This window comes from Phyllobates terribilis, unplaced genomic scaffold, assembly GCF_046119375.1.
Source record: "Phyllobates terribilis strain yellow unplaced genomic scaffold, ASM4611937v1 Scaffold_3__8_contigs__length_932513732, whole genome shotgun sequence".
Classification (NCBI taxonomy): Eukaryota; Metazoa; Chordata; class Amphibia; order Anura; family Dendrobatidae; genus Phyllobates; species Phyllobates terribilis.
In genome coordinates, this window is record NW_027362763.1 from 28889877 (window position 1) to 28909666 (window position 19790).

The 19790-nt window shown below is 46.8% G+C and overlaps 2 protein-coding genes across 2 annotated transcripts; both read right to left on the reverse strand.

The window, feature by feature from the left end:
• Positions 1-1124: 1124 nt before the first annotated feature.
• LOC141258403 (olfactory receptor 2D3-like) lies at positions 1125-2063 on the reverse strand. The gene has a single exon (XM_073673404.1). It carries the CDS (start codon positions 2061-2063, stop codon positions 1125-1127), a length of 939 nt encoding a protein of 312 aa, XP_073529505.1.
• Positions 2064-10735: 8672 nt separating this feature from the next.
• Positions 10736-11665, reverse strand: LOC141258404 (olfactory receptor 2G3-like). The gene has a single exon (XM_073673405.1). It carries the CDS (start codon positions 11663-11665, stop codon positions 10736-10738), a length of 930 nt encoding a protein of 309 aa, XP_073529506.1.
• Between the last annotated feature and the right edge of the window lie 8125 nt (positions 11666-19790).

The following is a 19790-nucleotide window of genomic DNA, read 5'->3' on the forward strand; positions in this document are numbered from 1 at the left end:
ATCAGAAATGTTATAAAAGTAAAAAGCGGAACACGACGAAAAGTTCTGTAACTTTATAATAAACTTTCCGTACAATCATCAATGTTCTCAAGATATGGACGGTCAGGGAATAATAAAATCCTCTCCGGCCCCGGTCATACAGATCAAAGATCGTTACAACGTGTCACTAATAATAATAATGTCCCGATTGTTACAATGTGTCAGTAATAATTTAGTAATGTCTCGATTGTTACAATGTGTCAGTAATAATAATAATGTCCCGATTGTTACAATGCGTCAGTAATAATAATAATAATAATAATGTCCCGATTGTTACAATGTTAAAAATCATTTTTGCCATTGTGTTTCAGTGCAAATTTTGCACCATTTGCCTTCTAAAGTCCATGTATATCATTCTCCATTACTGACTGCAGAATGAGCCAACAGAGAGTCCATCGGTGAGCTCATATTGATGGAACTTGCCAGTCTCTCTGCTACAACCCATCTCTGGTTCGTTAGTCTTCTTCTGTCCAGCGCAGGGTCTTCACGATTTGACATTGCAGGGCCTAGTCAGTGCCGAAGATGGAGAAAGACTCCGCAGTGGACAGAAGACAAGAGCTGGGAGAACATTGTTGTTTTTTTTTTTTTAATTTAGCATAATGTGAATCAAGAATAATTAGGACCCGGGTGAATTACATTTTTTTCGTAAAATCACAATACAGACGCCATATAGAAGGAAGCAAACAATGCAACATCATTAATGATACCCAAGTGTAAAAATCATTTTTAACCTCAAATACATGAATTTAAGAAAAAATAAATACAATTGCTCCTGAAGGTGGCCCAGTTATGGACCCAAAAAGTCTAATTTTTTCGAACAGTTCAGAACCCTTAGTTACATTTGTTTCATTATCAATAACTAAGATTTCAGATGGAAAACGTGACGAAGTTCAGGGGATGCCGCCCTTACTACAAGGAGAATGTAGGATGAATGTCCCATCCTCGCGGTTGGTCAAAAGTCTTGAGATACAATGGAGTTGCTGCAGGTCTGGAGGATATTTTTTTTAATACTAAGTCAATAGCTGACCAAAACATGACCATGTGACCCCCCAAGGATTAAGGGATCCTCCATCATTGCCGACATCTCACCGGGGTGCTTTACAAGGTGAAGGTCCTACCAGCCGTCCCATGGCTCGTTGCACATCTTTATTCCTCAGGCTGTAGATAACAGGGTTTAACATTGGGGTGATGACCGTGTAGAAGACCGCCATCAACTTGTCTGTATCCTCGGTGGCTAAGCTCTTGGGTCGAATGTACATGAACATAGCTGTCCCGTAGAATATGGTCACCACCACTAGATGAGAAATACATGTAGAAAAAGCTTTGTATCGTCCCGAACGGATTCGGACGATGGAGACAAAAATTCTGAAATAGGAAATCAAGATTAAACTAAGGGGGACACAGAGTAGCACAGTGCCCCCCACCAGCTTGACAACGTTATTGACGGAGATATCGGTGCAGGAGAGTTGCAGTAACAGAGGGACCTCACAGAAGAAGTGGTTGATTATGTTAGGACCGCAGTAGGTGAGACGATACGTAAAATACATGTCCATGGATGAGATGATGCAACCGGTCAACCATGAAGCACCGATCATCCAGACGCACACAACGCTGTTCATAATCGCATTGTATCGTAGAGGGTCACATATAGCAACAAATCGATCATAAGCCATGAAGGCCAGAAGGATGCACTCCGTCTCCCCCAACCAAAGGTAAAAATAAACCTGCAGGGCGCACCCCACGAAGGAAATGGTCTTCTCCAACGCAAGAAAGTTGACCAACATCTTGGGAACAATGATGGTCGTGTAGAAGATGTCCAAGAAGGACAGGCTGGACAGAAAGTAATACATGGAGTTGTGGAGGCGAGAGTCTGTTCTTACGGAAAGGATTAGATAAAAGTTACCCACCAGAGTGAATGTGTAGATGATCAGGAAGATGTGGAAGAGTAAGACTTGGATTGAAGGGTCGGTGGAGAGCCCGATGAGGATGAACTCGGTTACTGTGCTAGAGTTCCTAGGACACATGGTGAATATCGCCAAACTGGGGGAAAATATCAACATTTTCAAAATAAAGACATATGAAATATTAGTTATGGATTATTAAAGGTGGGTTTCAAAAGCATTGGTGGCCACCATGACAGAAACTGCAAAATTCAAATTCTAAGACTAAAAGTCTCCACGCTATGGTGGATTATGGCAAATCCTTAGGAAAGATGCTGGCTCCACCACTGGGAACCACATTATCTGGAGACCAGGGACCTGTTGTGTGCAGCCCGGAGTGAAGAGGTGGAAGTTCCAAAAATGTCCTTGCTTGGAGAGGACGTGTGTGAGTGGCTATTTTTTTTCATTCCCAATTGCAATGGGCTCACACTGAAGATAGATGCAGTTACCAGTGGGGGAACGTATGTATCAGGTATCTATGGCATATCCTGTAGACAACACTAATGAGTGGGGTTAATTGTTGTATTCCTGGATTATCTCGGGGGGGGGGGGTTGGAGTGGCTTGGGCATTAACGCGTAGTTTCTCTGGTGGCCTAATGTTATGAAGGCTTTAGTCTTGAGATCATTTAGCCTTGGTGGTCCGCGCTGGTCATAAAGTGGTGCTTCTTGAGATCATTTAGCCTTGGTGGTCCACGCTGGTCATACAGTGGTGCTTCTTGAGATCATTTAGCCTTGGTGGTCCACGCTGGTCATACAGTGGTGCTTCTTGAGATCATTTAGCCTTGGTGGTCTGCGCTGGTCATACAGTGGTGCTTCTTGAGATCATTTAGCCTTGGTGGTCCGCGCTGGTCATACAGTGGTGCTTCTTGAGATCATTTAGCCTTGGTGGTCCACGCTGGTCATACAGTGGTGCTTCTTGAGATCATTTAGCCTTGGTGGTCCGCTGTTGGTCATAGTGGTGCTTCTTGAGATCATTTAGCCTTGGTGGTCCGCGTTGGTCATAGTGGTGCTTGAAAGGTTGCGAAGCCTTAAAATTTTACATTTTTTCGTATAAATGTGACCTAAAACTCCATCCAATGTTCACATCAGTCCTGAAAGTGGATAAAGAACCAAAATGAAATAAATTAGTCAAAAATATTAGATTGTTTTTTTCATTTTGAAAAAAAGGATCCAATTTCATGTCTGAGTGGCAAAAGTATGTGACCCTTTGCTTTCAGGATATGGTTTGACTGCCTTGTGCAGCAACAGCTGGATCTAAATGTCGAGCAGCACGGTGTCTCAGTGGTTAGCACTGTTGATTTGCATCACTGGGGTCCAGGTTCAAATCCCACTAAGGACAACATCTGCAAGGAGTTTGTATGTTCTCCCTGTGTTTGCGTGGGTTTCCTCCGGGTTCTCCGGTTTCCTCCCACACTCCGAAGACATACTGATGGGGAATTTAGATTGTGAGCCCCAATGGAGAATGTGATGATAGTGTCTGTAAAGCATTCTAGTATATGATGACACTATAAAAGTAAAAAAAGATATGTTTCCGGTAACCCTTCACTGTAAAGCAGTTTTTCTTTCTCCAAACATAACACTTCTCCTTTAAACCAAAAGGTCTATTTTGATCTCATCCATCCTCAAAACACTGATCCAGTAGCCTTGCCGTTTGTCCAGACAATATTTAGCAAACTGAAGATGGATGTTTTTTTTGGAGAACAGTGGCTTTCTCCTTGCAGTTCTGCTTTGCACACTATTGTTGTTCAGTCTCCTATTGATGGTGGAAATTAACATTAGTTAAGATGAGAGAAGCCTTTAGTTGCTTAGAGGTGACCTTAGGTTCCTTTGTGACCTTGCAGCGTATTATACACCTTGCTCTTTGAGTGATCTTCATGGTTGACCACTCCTTGGGAGGGTACAGTAATATTGAATTTTCTCCTGTTGTACACAATCTGTCTGACTGTGTATTGGTGGATTCCAAACTCTTTAAAGATGTTTTTAGTAACCTTTTGCAGTCTGTTATGCATCAATAACCCTTCTTCTGAGGTCCTTCGAAATCTCATTTGTTCATGCCATGATACACATCCACAAATGTGTTGAAAAGATCAGACTATGATAAAAAAATAAAAAAAACAGGTCGACAACTCACACCTGATTGTCATCCCATTGATTGTAAACACCAGACTCTAAATTTCACCTTCAAATTATCTGCTAATCCTAAAGGTTCACATACTTTTGCCACTCGTATACATACTGTATGATATCGGATCATTTTTCCCAATAAAAAAAATTGCTCATTTGTTGGAGTTGGTTCTGTATCTACAATTAGGACTCGTGTGAAAATTTGATGTAGTCAAATTTAGGATCAATAAGAAAATTCTACTGGATTCTCAAACTTCCAAACACAGCTGTATATTAATATCTAATATCCCCTCCACTTGACTCAAGGCCAATATACTGGTTATTTTATTTCCCATCTTTAGTTGTTTGTTTGAGCTTTGACTTTTGGTCCTACAGCTTCTGACCCAGATTACGACCAGTCTCCTGTCCAGCCCTTCGGTACGGTATCTTCCCAATTTCCGCTGATTTGCTGCTCAGTGAAAAATGGGTAACCTGGCTTCCACCTCCCATATATAAATACTGGGGTCTGCTTGCCTGGTCCTGTGCCCCCTAGGGACAAGAACCTTGGTGTGGCTGTTACCTCTATAGCTACAGCCCTGGCACAGGTTCCATCTTCTCTCCAGAGCTATGAGCACTGTTTTCTTGGGTACCCAAAAAAAAAAATTGCAATTTTTGCAGTTTTGTCCCATTGATTTTTTTAAAGCAAATTTTGAAGCAATTTTGATATGAAACCAACATGTTTTCTTTTTTAGAATAATTTTGCAACAGTTTTGCTACCATTATAAAAAATTGCGTAAAAAAAATGGACAAAAGACAACACAAAATAATATCCGGTAAATCAACACAAATGTATCATGAATTGTCACTTTTTTTTTTCACGGTGTTTTAAGAATGAATGTTTTTTTTTTCACAATTGAAAAACAAAAACAAATATCTGTGCAAAAATGTAAAAAAAAAAACACGTCAAATATTCTTAAGCATGGACTCCTATTTCTGATGTGATGAATCTTTTTGGGAAGTTTCTGTTTATGATCATAATGAAGGTACTAAATCTGAGACGAATCAAGATCACAGACTTGCGTCGTCTCCTCTATATGTAGGATCAGAGGAACCTTCGTACTGGATTTCTCTTTGAGCAAGGACTTCTTCATTCTCGCTTCCCTGTTCTAGGAGTTGTTTTTTTTTCCTGTAGGATGTTTTTGAGATAATTTTTGGGCATTTGTGTGGTCAACCTTAAAACTTAGTAAAGCCACTTACGTAAAGAAAACATAAACTGGTCCTGCCACGTTCCTCATCCACGTTCAGGCGATATCTCCTTGGAGCAGGGCCGGCTCCAGGTTTTTCTGGGCCCCGGGCGAAAGAGTCTCAGTGGGCCCCTTTAACACATACACGATTCATGATGCAGAGATACGGCGGAGAAATATATTATATATATATTACAATGCAAAGATTTCACTTCTTACATTACATGAGTGATATCTATTGTAAATTCCACAATAGCTCAGAAACCGGTGAATCGCTCCACACAGAATACTGGCCCCCATATAAGGCTCCATACGGAATACTGGCCCCCATATAAGGCTCCATACGGAATACTGGCCCCCATATAAGGCTCCATACGGAATACTGGCCCCCATATAAGGCCCCATACGGAATACTGGCCCCCATATAAGGCTCCACACGGAATACTGGCCCCCATATAAGGCCTCATACGGAATACTGGCCCCCATATAAGGCTCCATACGGAATACTGGCCCCCATATAAGGCTCCACACGGAATACTGGCCCCCATATAAGGCCCCATACAGAATACTGGCCCCCATATAAGGCTTCATACGGAATACTGGCCCCCATATAAGGCTTCATACGGAATACTGGCCCCCATATAAGGCTCCATACGGAATACTGGCCCCCATATAAGGCCCCATACAGAATAGTGGCCCCCATATAAGGCTCCACACAGAATACTGGCCCCCATATAACGCTTCATACGGAATACTGGCCCCCATATAAGACCCCATACGGAATACTGGCCCCCATATAAGGCCCCATAAGGAATACTGGCCCCCATATAAGGCCCCATACGGAATACTGACCCCCATATAAGGCTCCATGTGGAATACTGACCCCCATATAAGGCTCCATGCGGAATACTGACCCCCATATAAGGCTCCATGCGGAATTCTGGCCCCCATATAAGGCTCCATACGGAATACTGGCCCCCCATATAAGGCTCCATACAGAATACTGGCTTCCATATAAGGCTCCATACGGAATACTGGCCCCCATATAAGGCTCCATACGGAATACTGGCCCCCATATAAGGCTCCATACAGAGTACTGGCCCCCATATAACGCTCCATACAGGATACTGGTCCCCTTATAAAGCTCCATACACGATACTGGCCCCCATATAATGCTCCATACAGGATACCGGTCCCCTTATAACGCTCCATACAGGATACTGGCCCCCATATAATGCTGCATGCAGGCTGTTACCCCCCAAATAATGCCCCATACAGGCTGTTCCCCCCTTATAATGCTCCATGCAGGCTGTTACCCCCCACATAATGCCCCATACAGGCCCCCCCCTTTTAATGCTCCATGCAGGCTGTTACCCCCCACATAATGCCCCATACAGGCTGCCCCCCCCTTATAATGCTCCATGCAGGCTGTTCCCCCCCACATAATGCCCCATACAGGCCCCCCCTTTTAATGCTCCATGCAGGCTGTTCCCCCCCACATAATGCCCCATACAGGCCCCCCCCTTTAATGCTCCATGCAGGCTGTTACTCCCCACATAATGCCACATGCAGGCTGCCCCCCCCCTTTATAATGCCCCATGCAGGCTGTCACCCCTCCTCTTTATAATGCCCCATGCAGGATGCCCCCCCCCTCTTTATAATGCCCCATGCAGGCTGTTCCCCACCTTATAATGCCCCATGCAGGCTGTTCCCCCTCCTCATTATAATGCCCCATGCAGGAATCCCCCCCCTCTTTATAATGCCCCATGCAGGATGTCCCCCCCCTCTCTTTATAATGCCCCATGCAGGATGTCCCCCCCTCTCTTTATAATGCCCCATGCAGGATGTCCCCCCCTCTCTTTATACTGCCCCATGCAGGATGTCCCCCCCTCTCTTTATACTGCCCCATGCAGGCTGTCACCCCCTCTCTTTATACTGCCCCATGCAGGATGTCCCCCCCTCTCTTTATACTGCCCCATGCAGGATGTCCCCCCCTCTCTTTATACTGCCCCATGCAGGATGTCACCCCCTCTCTTGATACTGCCCCATGCAGGATGTCCCCCCTCTCTTTATAATGCCCCATGCAGGATGTCCCCCCCTCTCTTTATAATGCCCCATGCAGGATGTCCCCCCTTCTCTTTATAATGCCCCATGCAGGATGTCCCCCCCTCTCTTTATAATGCCCCATGCAGGATGTCCCCCCCTCTCTTTATACTGCCCCATGCAGGATGTCCCCCCTCTCTTTATAATGCCCCATGCAGGATGTCCCCCCCTCTCTTTATAATGCCCCATGCAGGATGTCCCCCCCCTTCTCTTTATAATGCCCCATGCAGGATGTCCCCCCCTCTCTTTATACTGCCCCATGCAGGATGTCCCCCCTCTCTTTATAATGCCCCATGCAGGATGTCCCCCCCTCTCTTTATAATGCCCCATGCAGGATGTCCCCCCCTCTCTTTATAATGCCCCATGCAGGATGTCCCCCCTTCTCTTTATAATGCCCCATGCAGGATGTCCCCCCTTCTCTTTATAATGCCCCATGCAGGATGTCCCCCCCTCTCTTTATAATGCCCCATGCAGGATGTCCCCCCCTCTCTTTATAATGCCTCATGCAGGATGTCCCCCCCTCTCTTTATAATGCTCCATGCCTCCATACATAAAAAAAAAAAAATCAAATACTCACCTCCCTCCTCCTCACCTGCTGCAGCTGCTCGGGTCGGGACTCCAGCGTTGGCGGCGTCTTTCCGCTCTGCGCTCCCTGTGACGGCTCAGGGGAGGGAGCGGTGTAAAGACGTCACCGCGCCCTCTGACCTGAGACGTCACAGGGAGCGCAGAGCAGGAAGACAGCTGATCTGCGGAGGCAGGGGGAGAGGTAAGCATCCAGCTGCCGGGGCCCTGAGCAAGCGGCGGAGAAGGGCGGGCGCTGACACCGCTCTCCTCCGCCCATAGCCCAGCGGGGTGCGCGACCGCCAGTGGGCCCCTCTGCCTGCTCAGGGCCCCGGCATTTGCCCGGGTGCGCCGGGTGCTGACGCCGGCCCTGCCTTGGAGCTTCTTCTGGATGAGTTTCCACCACCGGTATCTTGTCGGAGGTTCTCGGTTTCTTTACATTTTTTATCTGTAGTTTATCAATTTTCTAACACCCTGCAGAATATGATCTAATTCCCAATCTTCTCATTATCCATGGTGCGGAGTTGTGTCTACACTTCTGAGACTAAATCACTGGTGGCCCCACAATTCTAGCTCTTTACATATTGTTGAGCCTGAGAGTATTTTTTTTTATAGCTATTAATTTTAAATGTGTTGGGACAGATGGTATGTAGAAATGTAATGGAAATATAATATCTTCTAAGGATGACCTTCACCCATGGCCAATATTGGAGATATGATGTAGGGATAAAGATATGGTGCCAAGAAGGGATAGATACTCAAATTGTGGTACCTTCTACAAGAAAAGGATTGGTGGCCTCTCTTACTTCTAGATGCCCCGTGATCGGCTATTTAACTGGTACTTGCCCGGGTGTCCACTGAGCAAACAAAGTAAACTTCAGATTTCAACATAGTGAGAAAGATGCAAGTTCAATTGATCATATTGGTAAAAAGATCCAGCTACGAACGAATGAAATTGGTGCATGGAAGCCACAGTTTCCTTTTCGTTCCATGAGACGAGGGACATTTATATGACATAACCTTGGGAAACATCATAGATGTCTAGAATTTGGGATACCCAATAATTAGTGATGGGCGAGTGTGCTTGGCACCGTTCGATACTTGATGGAGCATCGGAGTGCTTGTACGAGTATCGAGCGACGCAGAGTATCGCGTGGTGCTCGGTCATTCACTTGCATTATGCTTGCTACTCGAGGCGAGCCCGTCCAAGCGTCCGACGTGCTCGATTCGAGGACCGAGCCCTCAAGCATTTCACTGCTGAATCAATACTAGTAATAATCCCATTGTTGGCACAAAAAAGTTGATGCACATGTATGGAAACCATTGTTCCCCTAAGACGAAGAGATGCACAGTTATCATTCTGGTCATCACACATGACACCACTGACACATGGTCTGACACCATTGGCGATCCTGCCTCGTGCTCCCAATCAAAGAAAGACAGAAATTGGCTCAGGTCTTGGTTGCGCTCACATTGACCCCATATCGGCACTTCTTACTTCGCACAATCTTACACCAATGTCTCAGTCTCTCACACGGACCTTAATTTCGCCCTCTTCACCTCAGACTGTGCTGCCAATGGCTGCGTTCCTGGGACCCTGGTCTTACATGTAGCCTCCGCCTGTATGTTCACGCCAAGATTTCGTAGAGTAGACAGTGTCACTTCAGGGCCACTCCGCATTAACTGTTAGCACCCTAATTCAGGACTGTGCTAAAAGACCACAACATCGGCCAGCTTTGCAACCAGTCCTTTTTTTATAGTCTCTACTGACACAAAGAGATCCTCCTAACAAAGTACTCTAACCCACCACTAGTTCTTCAAGGGAATATTATTTCCCACAGCCCCAGGAGACCCTGAAAAGATAACACCTCAAATTGATGGTACACTCTGGAATCACCACCCGTGAACATGCGCATAGAAAATGTGTAGACCTAACTCTTCCATGACCAACTATGTCAGCCCTCCTTGGTAGCTCAACATTTGTTCTCAGACATACACTTTGGCAGTGACCCCCTTTCTTAACTTCTGTATAAACCTTTCCTCGGCCTCTGGTCCACCACTTCCATTGTATTCAGTCTCGCACAGATCTCCTCAGCGACCTGGTTTTGCTTGTCTGGTCCACACTATCCAAAAATGATGCCAAAACTCTTCCTTTAAATGGGTTCTCCAGTTACTCCACCTGACAAGGAGTCCAGTATTATGTACCTTCTCTGCAGCAATCATTCAAGGACTCTAATTTCTTTGTCTTGTCACCTCACTCGTGTAACAGCAAGGCACCGTGGTGGGCCAACAGGTGACCTGACATACAAAACATTTACATAGCACAACATATGTACATGGCATACCCAGTCAACTTTAGCTCCTTACAGGAATAGGCAACAATAAAGCATACAAGGACAATCCGCGAACCTTCCGACCCAAACTCAACAGCCTCATAGGCATATATGAAGCTGTCAGGAGACCCATGGCCAGTCTGTACATCAAGGCCCGTACTCAGACTGTGGCATACGCATATGTGAATCTGACCTAGGTAGGAGGGGATAAACCCTTACTCCGAGGTAGGAAGGTCTACCTCAGAAGGACCAAGACCACCAACATCTCTGGAAAGACGTTGGCACTCTTTGATTGGTTGCGAGAGAAGTTCTCAGAAATCTTTCAACCAGACTAGGATTACACAAGAGTCAGAGCCATTTCTAGTTAAAATAAACCTTTAATGAACCTGAAGCATTGACTATGGGTCCGGCGTTACTGGACAGTGATACATTTCTCAATCTGTCTCAGTGCTCTTCGAACGTCCTTATTTCTCAGACTGTATATCAAAGGGTTTAACATTGGGGTAACAACTGTGTAGAAAACGGACACCAGCTTGTCGGTTACCTCCGTGGATGAATACCTGGGCTTCATGTACATGAACGTAGCTGTCCCGTAGAAGATGATGACCACGGCAATATGTGACACACACGTGGAGACGGCCTTGTGCTTTCGAGAACCGATTTTAACAAGAACTACAAAAATCTGCACATAAGAAAAAAGAATAAGGCACACGGGAATGATGAGTAAGATGGAGCTTCCGACCAAGGTTACAATGTTATTGACTGAGATGTCACTGCAGGACAACTGTAGCAATGACGGAGCTTCGCAGAAGAAGTGGTCGATGGCGACGGGTCCGCAGAATCTCAACTGATACATAAAGTATATATCGAAGGAGGAAATTGTACAACCGACGAGCCATGAGACGATGATCATCCTGACACAAGACATCGGGTTCATAATCACGTTGTAATGTAAGGGGTGACAGATAGCAACATATCGGTCGTAGGCCATGAAAGCCAACAGGATGCACTCAGTTTCCCCCATAAACAGGTAGAAATAAACCTGAAGAAGGCACCCGGCAAAGGAGATGTTTTTGGAAGACAAGGCAATGTTCACCAACATCTTGGGTACGATGATTGTGGTGTAACAGATGTCTAAGAAGGAAAGATTCGAGAGAAAGAAGTACATGGAGTGGTGCAGACGACTGTCTATTCTCACCGCCACAATGAGGAGGAAATTCCCAAGAACAGTCGACACGTACAAGAGAAAAAATAACTGGAATAAAAGCCCTTGTATCTTTGGATTTTCTGACAGTCCAAGGAGGATGAATTCATCGGTCCTGCTCTCGTTGACAATTTCCATGCCAATCAACGTCAGAATAGATGGAAGCAGCTAAGAGATTACAAGCCAAGAGACTGAAGTCTTTTATTTTTTGTGTTTTTATTCCCCAGATGGCTGCTCAACAACAGATCAAATTTCCCAACAATGGTCCAAGTTTATTTTTTTTTCAAAACAACGCAATCAAATTAGTTATTATTCCTAAAATGTAGAACATCTACAAGTAAGGTTTTTTTTTAGTATTTTGGAATTATTAAAGCAAGAAGAGCAGCAGGTAACATCACCGATAGAGGAGGTCATCTATACGCAACTCAGACTGTATACGGATGCAAGGGTCAAATCATTCAACTTCATTACCAATTTTAATATATACGGTATACATGTTTTTGCACAGTTTATAATTGTTGTCATTGGTTTCCTTCTGTATTTTTTTTTTTATTTTTATACTTTCAGTTAACATGTTAGAGCACCTGTATTTGGATAGAATGAAACATTATGAAGGTTAAATTTAACTGAATTTATAATAAAATTCCCCCTGAGGATCAAGTATATCACATTACGGTTAAAAAGTTTTAGGCAAAGATGGAAAAAAATGCTGGAAAGTAAGAAGCTTTTAAAAATAAAATTGTTTATAGTTCATTTTCTATCAATTAACAAAATGCAAAGTGAATGAACAAAAGAGAAATGTAACTCACATCAGTATCTGGTGACCGCCTGTCACCTCCATCATCAGTATCTGGTGACCGCCCGTCGCCTCCATCATCAGTATCTGGTGACCGCCCGTCACCTCCATCATCAGTATCTGGTGACCGTGCGTCACCTCCATCATCAGTATCTGGTGACCGCCCGTCGCCTCCATCATCAGTATCTGGTGACCGTGCGTCACCTCCATCATCAGTATCTGGTGACCGCCTGTCACCTCCATCATCAGTATCTGGTGACCGCCCGTCACCTCCATCATCAGTATCTGGTGACTGCCCGTCACCTCCATCATCAGTATCTGGTGACCGCCCGTCACCTCCATCATCAGTATCTGGTGACCGCCCGTCACCTCCATCATCAGTATCTGGTGACCGACCGCCTGTCACCTCCATCAATATCTGGTGTCCGCCCATCACCTCCATCATCAGTATCTAGTGACTGTCCGTCACCTCCATCATCATTATCTGGTGACCGCCCGTCACCTCCATCATCAGTATCTAGTGACCGCCCGTCACCTCCATCATCAGTATCTAGTGACCGCCCGTCACCTCCATCATCAGTATCTAGTGACCGCCCATCACCTCCATCATCAGTATCTGGTGACTGCCCGTCACCTTCTTCACTTCTTCTCGTCACTTGTACACTGGTTATGAAGGACCTCGGGAGGAGCTTGTGCCAAACTTCCCCCAGATCTTCTGTGTATGAGGCTTGTGTGGATCCTTCGATCTCTTCATGTGATCCCAGACAGACCGGATGATGTGAGATCAGGACTCTGCAGGACCGGATCATCACTTCCAGGACTCCTCGTTCTTAATGAAATTGGTTACATTTTGGGGGTGGTTGTCCGGCTGCAGAATAAATTTGGAGCCGATCAGGTGCCTCCTGATAGTATCAAATGATGAATAAGTATCAGCCTGGAATTTTTCAGCAATGAGGACACCAAAACACTGTCAATCTTGAAGACCATGGATGTAGTGGTCGGCTAAGGAAACTTAGTGCAGCAGAAGAAAGACATGTCATTTCCCTTCGAAACCAGATGATGTCCAACAGTGTCATCAGCTCAGGACTGGCAGCAACCAGTGGGATCAGCTGCACCCATCTATTGTTCGGAAAAGCCTGGCCAGAAGTGGCCTTTGTGGAAAAATTGTGGCCAAACACCATAACTTCAACAAGAAAACAAGGCCACGAAGAGTCAGAAGGATCCGCACAAGCCTCATACACAGAAGATCTTGGGTCAGGTCTCCAAGATGTTTGGCACAAGTTCCTGCCGAGATCCTTCATAATCTGTGTAGAAGTGACGGAGGTGACGGGCGGTCACCAGATACTGATGATGGAGGGGATGGCGGTCACCAGATGCTGATGATGGAGGGGATGGCGGTCACCAGATTCTGATGGTGGAGGGGACGGGCAGTCACCAGATACTGGTGATGGAGGCGATGGGTGGTCACCAGATACTGGTGAAGGTGGCGACGGGCGGTCACCAGATACTGATGATGGAGGGGATGGCGGTCACCAGATACTGATGGTGGAGGGGACGGGCAGTCACCAGATACTGGTGATGGAGGCGATGGGTGGTCATCAGATACTGGTGAAGGTGGCGACGGGCGGTCACCAGATACTGGTGATGGAGGCGACGGGCGGTCACCAGATACTGGTGATGGAGGCGACGGGCGGTCACCAGATACTGATGATGGAGGCGGCGGGTGTTCACCAGTTACTGATGATGGAGGTGACGGGCGTTCTCCAGTTACTGATGATGGAGGTGACGGGCGGTCACCAGATACTGATGATGGAGGCGGCGGGCGTTCACCAGTTACTGATGATGAAGGTGATGAGCGGTCACCAGTTACTGATGATGGAGGCGGCGGGCGTTCACTAGATACTGATGATGAAGGTGACGAGCGGTCACCAGTTACTGGTGATGGAGGTGATGGGCAGTCACCAGTTACTTATGATGGAGGTGATGGGCGGTCACCAGTTACTTATGATGGAGGTGACGGGCGGTCACCAGATACTTATGATGGAGGTGACGGGCGGTCACCAGATACTGATGATGGAGGTGACGGGCGGTCACCAGATACTGATGATGGAGGTGACAGGCGGTCACCAGATACTGATGATGGAGGTGACAGCGGCCACCAGATACTGATGATGGAGGTGATGGGCGGTCACCAGATACTAATGATGGAGGTGACAGCGGCCACCAGATACTGATGATGGAGGTGATGTGCGGTCACCAGATATTGATGATGGAGGTGACAGCGGCCACCAGATACTGATGATGGAGGGGATGGCGGTCACCAGATACTGATGATGGAGGGGATGGCGGTCACCAGATACTGATGGTGGAGGGGACGGGCAGTCACCAGATACTGGTGATGGAGGCGATGGGTGGTCACCAGATACTGGTGAAGGTGGCGACGGGCGGTCACCAGATACTGATGATGGAGGGGATGGCGGTCACCAGATACTGATGGTGGAGGGGACGGGCAGTCACCAGATACTGGTGATGGAGGCGATGGGTGGTCACCAGATACTGGTGAAGGTGGCGACGGGCGGTCACCAGATACTGGTGATGGAGGCGACGGGCGGTCACCAGATACTGGTGATGGAGGCGGCGGGTGTTCACCAGTTACTGATGATGGAGGTGACGGGCGTTCTCTAGTTACTGATGATGGAGGTGACGGGAGGTCACCAGATACTGATGATGGAGGCGGCGGGCGTTCACCAGTCACTGATGATGAAGGTGATGAGCGGTCACCAGATACTGATGATGGAGGTGACAGCGGCCACCAGATACTGATGATGGAGGTGATGGGTGGTCACCAGATACTGATGAAGGAGGTGATGGGCGGTCACCAGATACTGATGATGGAGGTGATGGGTGGTCACCAGATACTGATGAAGGAGGTGATGGGCGTTCATCAGTTACTGATGGGATTTACATTTCTCATTTGTTCATTCACTTTGAGAATATTCTTACTTTGCAGCTTTATTTATACACCTATATACCAACACACAAAAAATAGCGCACTAAAGTCTCATAAAATGACATATTTTAATTAAATTCATTAGATAAATAACACAAAAACTAATAAAAAGCATTGTAACCAAAATGGAGGACCATAATAGCAAGTAGCATTATAACTTATAAGTAATAGTATATGCTTCACTGTGCGCCTAGTGTCTGTCTCTTTAAGTGATCCATAATATGATCAGCATGAGAAAAAGAAAGCACTTACATCTTGTGATGAGGAGAAGAGTAATGATGCTGTGAGGTCCTGGCTCCCCATCAGGCGTTTCACCCTTGCTTCATTAGGAGTCAGGACGCCCCCTGACAAAGCGAGGATGAAAGGCGTGTTGGGGAGCCTGGTTGGTATATAGTCATGTTTGGTGTGTCTCCAGTCATAATATCTTACTATATGTTCAGTTTATTGTTGGTCTTAATTATTTCTACATCTGCCTAAAACTTTTGCCCAGCACTGTACATCCATGATCAAATGTATTCAGAAGAGTTACAAAAGAAATGGAGAAATTTCAGTGCAAGGAATGAAAGAATCCATAGACACCCACTAGAGAAAAACGTTAGTGTATACATGAACAGTTAATAAAAATGTAACGGTCTATTGTTTCTTACAAAACACAAATGGACCTTACTTAGGAGAGCGGCACTTCCACATTGTGGCTTATAACAAGACCATTGCCATTTCATTACTATGCTATGATTAACCCCTTTCTGAAGTGAGGCGTAATAATACGTCCCTGTGACCAATTACTGATCGTGCGCACGTAACCTTATAGTGAATGGATCCCTCGGGGGTTTAATCTGAATTACGTCACTCGGAGATGTAAATGGAAACCCCGATATCAGTGCTCATCGGAGAGCGCAGGATAATTGGGAACATTTTAAATAACATTTTGGATAAAAGCTTAGACTCAATCCACAAAAAAAGCAAGTCCCGACTCTGTCATCTGTTAATGGAAATATAGGGGGCTTCCACATTACTAGTAGCACAAAGGGTCTGGAAAAGTGAAATGGCTCCTCACACCCAGAAAGAATTTTAGAAAATTCTGTACTCCCAAATACAAATGTCCCCTCCCTTCTGTGCCTAAATCACAGTTAGCGTCCACATGTTTGGCATTTGTGTAGCAATGAGAGTCCACCTAATTTACAGGTGTGTGTCCCCAGAAGCATGAGCAGGGCATGACGTACTGGTCACTACAACGTACTGGTCACTACAACGTACTGGTCACTACAAAGTACTGGTCACTACAATGGCAGTTTGCAGTTTTCACTCAGCAATACCCACTGCTGCTTGTTTCTGGAAAACACTAGTGATGAGCGAGCATGCTCCCTACTGGTCGGTGCTCGCCCGAGCATCTCACTGCTCGAGATGCTCGGCGAGTATTTCCGGGTTTCTCGGCGGGAGCTCGGGTCTCCTCCCTGCATGTTTGGTGCTCTTTAGAGAGCAAATGAACATGCAGGGATTGCCTGCCACTCACTGTAATGCCGTAGCCATGATGGTTGTGGCATTACAGTGATTGGCTGGTCGCACAGCGTCATCAGGTCTATATCAGACCTGGCGCCGCCATGCTCGTCACAGTCACTCCGGATCAGACAGTGTAAGGAGAGTTGCTGATGCGTCAAGGAGAGATTTGCTTGTGTATTAGATAGTGTAGGGAGAAAAACTGTACATTACACATATCCATCTTAACAAACAGTCCTTCTGAGGACTAATCCATCTGCAGAGATATCAGCAGGCAGTGTATATAGGCAGGCAGGCAGTGTATATAGCAGACGGGGAGGGTATATAGCACAAGAGGCTCCATTCCAGTTCTGCCTTCTGCTGCTGTTAGATATTTCTATACAAAGGCCCAGGTCTCAGGGGCCAGGAATACTTTTCTTTGGATCTTAATCCTCATTATTTGCTTAAAAAGCAATCCAGAGAACACCGTTGTTCTGCGTCATTTGCTTGTTGGCACTGCAAAATACAGTCAGGTCCTTTCCATATTACAGCGCTAGAAATCCGGCTATTTAAAACTGTGGTTTCTCCATCACAGGGATCACATATACGTTGTCAGAAAATACTGCCATTTCTGGCCTCCATTAAAAATTTCTTTCAGTGTGTCAGTGAAGCAATTCACCGCAGTTTGCTGGTCAAACTACTTACCTACAGGCCAGGTATTTAAAACTCTGTTTTCTCCGTCACACGGATCACATTTAAGTTCGCTCCAAACTCAGTCATTTGTAGTGAGCGTGGAAGATACTGTCCTCCATTTAAAATGGGCAAGGGACGGGGAACTGGACGTGATGGTAATGGTGCATGCAGAGGCCGAGGACAAGGCCGTGGGCAAGCTGAAACTGTGCCACAACAAACACCCACATCTTCTCGCTCGACCTTCCTGTCCCAATTCCTAGGGGACTGCAGCACACCACTATTGAACCCAGAGCAGTGTCAAAAGGTTATTGGTTGGATAGCGGATAATGCTTCCAGTCACTTAGCCACCACCACCACCACCACCCTGTCTTCCACACGGTCAAGTCTCAGTAGCCGTGAGTCTGGACCGCATATTCCTCACCCTGATCCTCTTCCTCCCACCATGCCCAGTGCCCGGAGACAACTCATTCCACACTTGGACACTCTGAAGAGCTGTTCACTTTTCCATTTATAGATTCGGGCCTCTCGCCTGGTCCACTTGAAGCGGGGCAAGAGGAGATCGCATGTAGCGATGCCCAAATATTTGAGCAGCCACGGTCACACGAAGGCGACAGTGGGAAAGTGTCACAAGAGGTGGACGATGATGAGACACAATTGCCAGAAAGTGAGGAGGAGGACCAGGGTGCGGAAGTGGAAGATGAGGTGGTGCATGATATAGTAACTGACCCAACCTGGCAGGAGGACATGCAGAGTGAGGACAGCAACACACAGGGAGAGGGAGGCAGAGCACCCCAACAGGAAGGAAGAAGCAGTGTGGTGGCCGCAAAAAGAAGGCAGGCAACCGTTCCCCGTAACACCAACACGAAGGAAGTTGCAAGTACAACTGTTAGGTCTTCCCGAGTCTGGTTGTTTTTTTAAAGACTCTGCCGATAACCCCAAAAAGGCCATTTGCACCACCTGCCAGGCCAGCATCAGCAGGGGTGGCAAAACGACCAGCCTGACCACCACCAGCATGATCAGGCACATGGCAGCAAAGCACCCGACTTTGTGGGCCGAACCCAGGATCCAGGAACAGTGTCTGCGGGTGGCACCATTGCTTCCTCCGCTGTTGTACATGCAAGTCAATCCCCTGTCCATGGTGCATGCAAAGATGCCTCCTGCCCTGCACCTGTCGTTGCACACTCTCAAGTAGCAGCATCAGGAAGCACGTCCACATCCTTGTCCCAGCTCATCGTTCAGTTGTCCATACCCCAGTCCTTGGAACGCAAGCGCAAATATGCAGCCAACGCCCCACAGGCCACACTACTAAATTCTCACATTTCACGACTGCTTGCGCTCGAAATGTTGCCTTTTAGGATCGTGGATACGGAAGCATTCCACAACCTGATGGTGGCGGCCGTCCCTCGGTACTCTGTCCCCAGCCGCCACTATTTCTCCCGGTGTGCCGTCCCTGCATTACACAAGCATGTGTCCCAAAACATTAGCCGTGCCCTCAACAACGCAGTTACCAGGAAAGTCCACCTAACCACGGACACGTAGACAAGTGCTTGTGGGCAGGGACGGTACATCTCACTGACGGCACACTGGGTTATCATAGCTGAAGCCGGGACCCAGTCGGACCTTCGGACGGAACACGTCCTCCTGACGCCAAGGATTGCAGGCCCTAGGTCAATCAGGGTTTCCCTCATGGTCTACAGCTCCTGAACCTCATCCTCCTCCTCCTCTTCAGCCTCCATCTCCGAAATGACCACATCAGTCACAAGCTGGAAGCACTGCAGCACTGCCTCGGCCAAGCGGCAACAGGCTGTGTTGAAGCTAATATGCTAAGGTGACAAACCGCACAATGCTGAAGAGTTGTGGACAGCTCTGAAAGAGCAGGCAGATCTGTGGCTCACACCGCTGAACCTACAGCCAGGCATAGTCGTGCGTGACAATGGACGGAACCTGGTGGCGGCTCTGAGGCAAGGTGAGCTCACACACGTACCATGCCTGGCCCATGTGCTTAACCTTGTGGTTCAGCGGTTTATCAAATCCTCCCCGGAGCTGCCGGATCTGCTTGTTAAAATACGCCGCCTGTGTGCCCATTTTAGAGAGTCAGCTACAGCTTCCACCGCCCTTGCCATGTTTCAGAAGCGTTTGCAGCTTCCGGCTCACAGACTGGTGTGTGATGTTCCCATGCGTTGGAACTCTACACTGCAGATGTTGGGAAGGATTTGTGAGCAGAAGAGTGCAGTTGTTGAGTATCAGCATCAACAAGGCCATTGGTATTCAGTTCAGACTCCACACAT

Excerpts from the sequence above, each read along its gene's own strand:
- LOC141258403 (XM_073673404.1), bottom strand. The coding sequence starts at position 2,063 with ATGTGTCCTAGGAACTCTAGCACAGTAACCGAGTTCATCCTCATCGGG.
- LOC141258404 (XM_073673405.1), bottom strand. The coding sequence starts at position 11,665 with ATGGAAATTGTCAACGAGAGCAGGACCGATGAATTCATCCTCCTTGGA.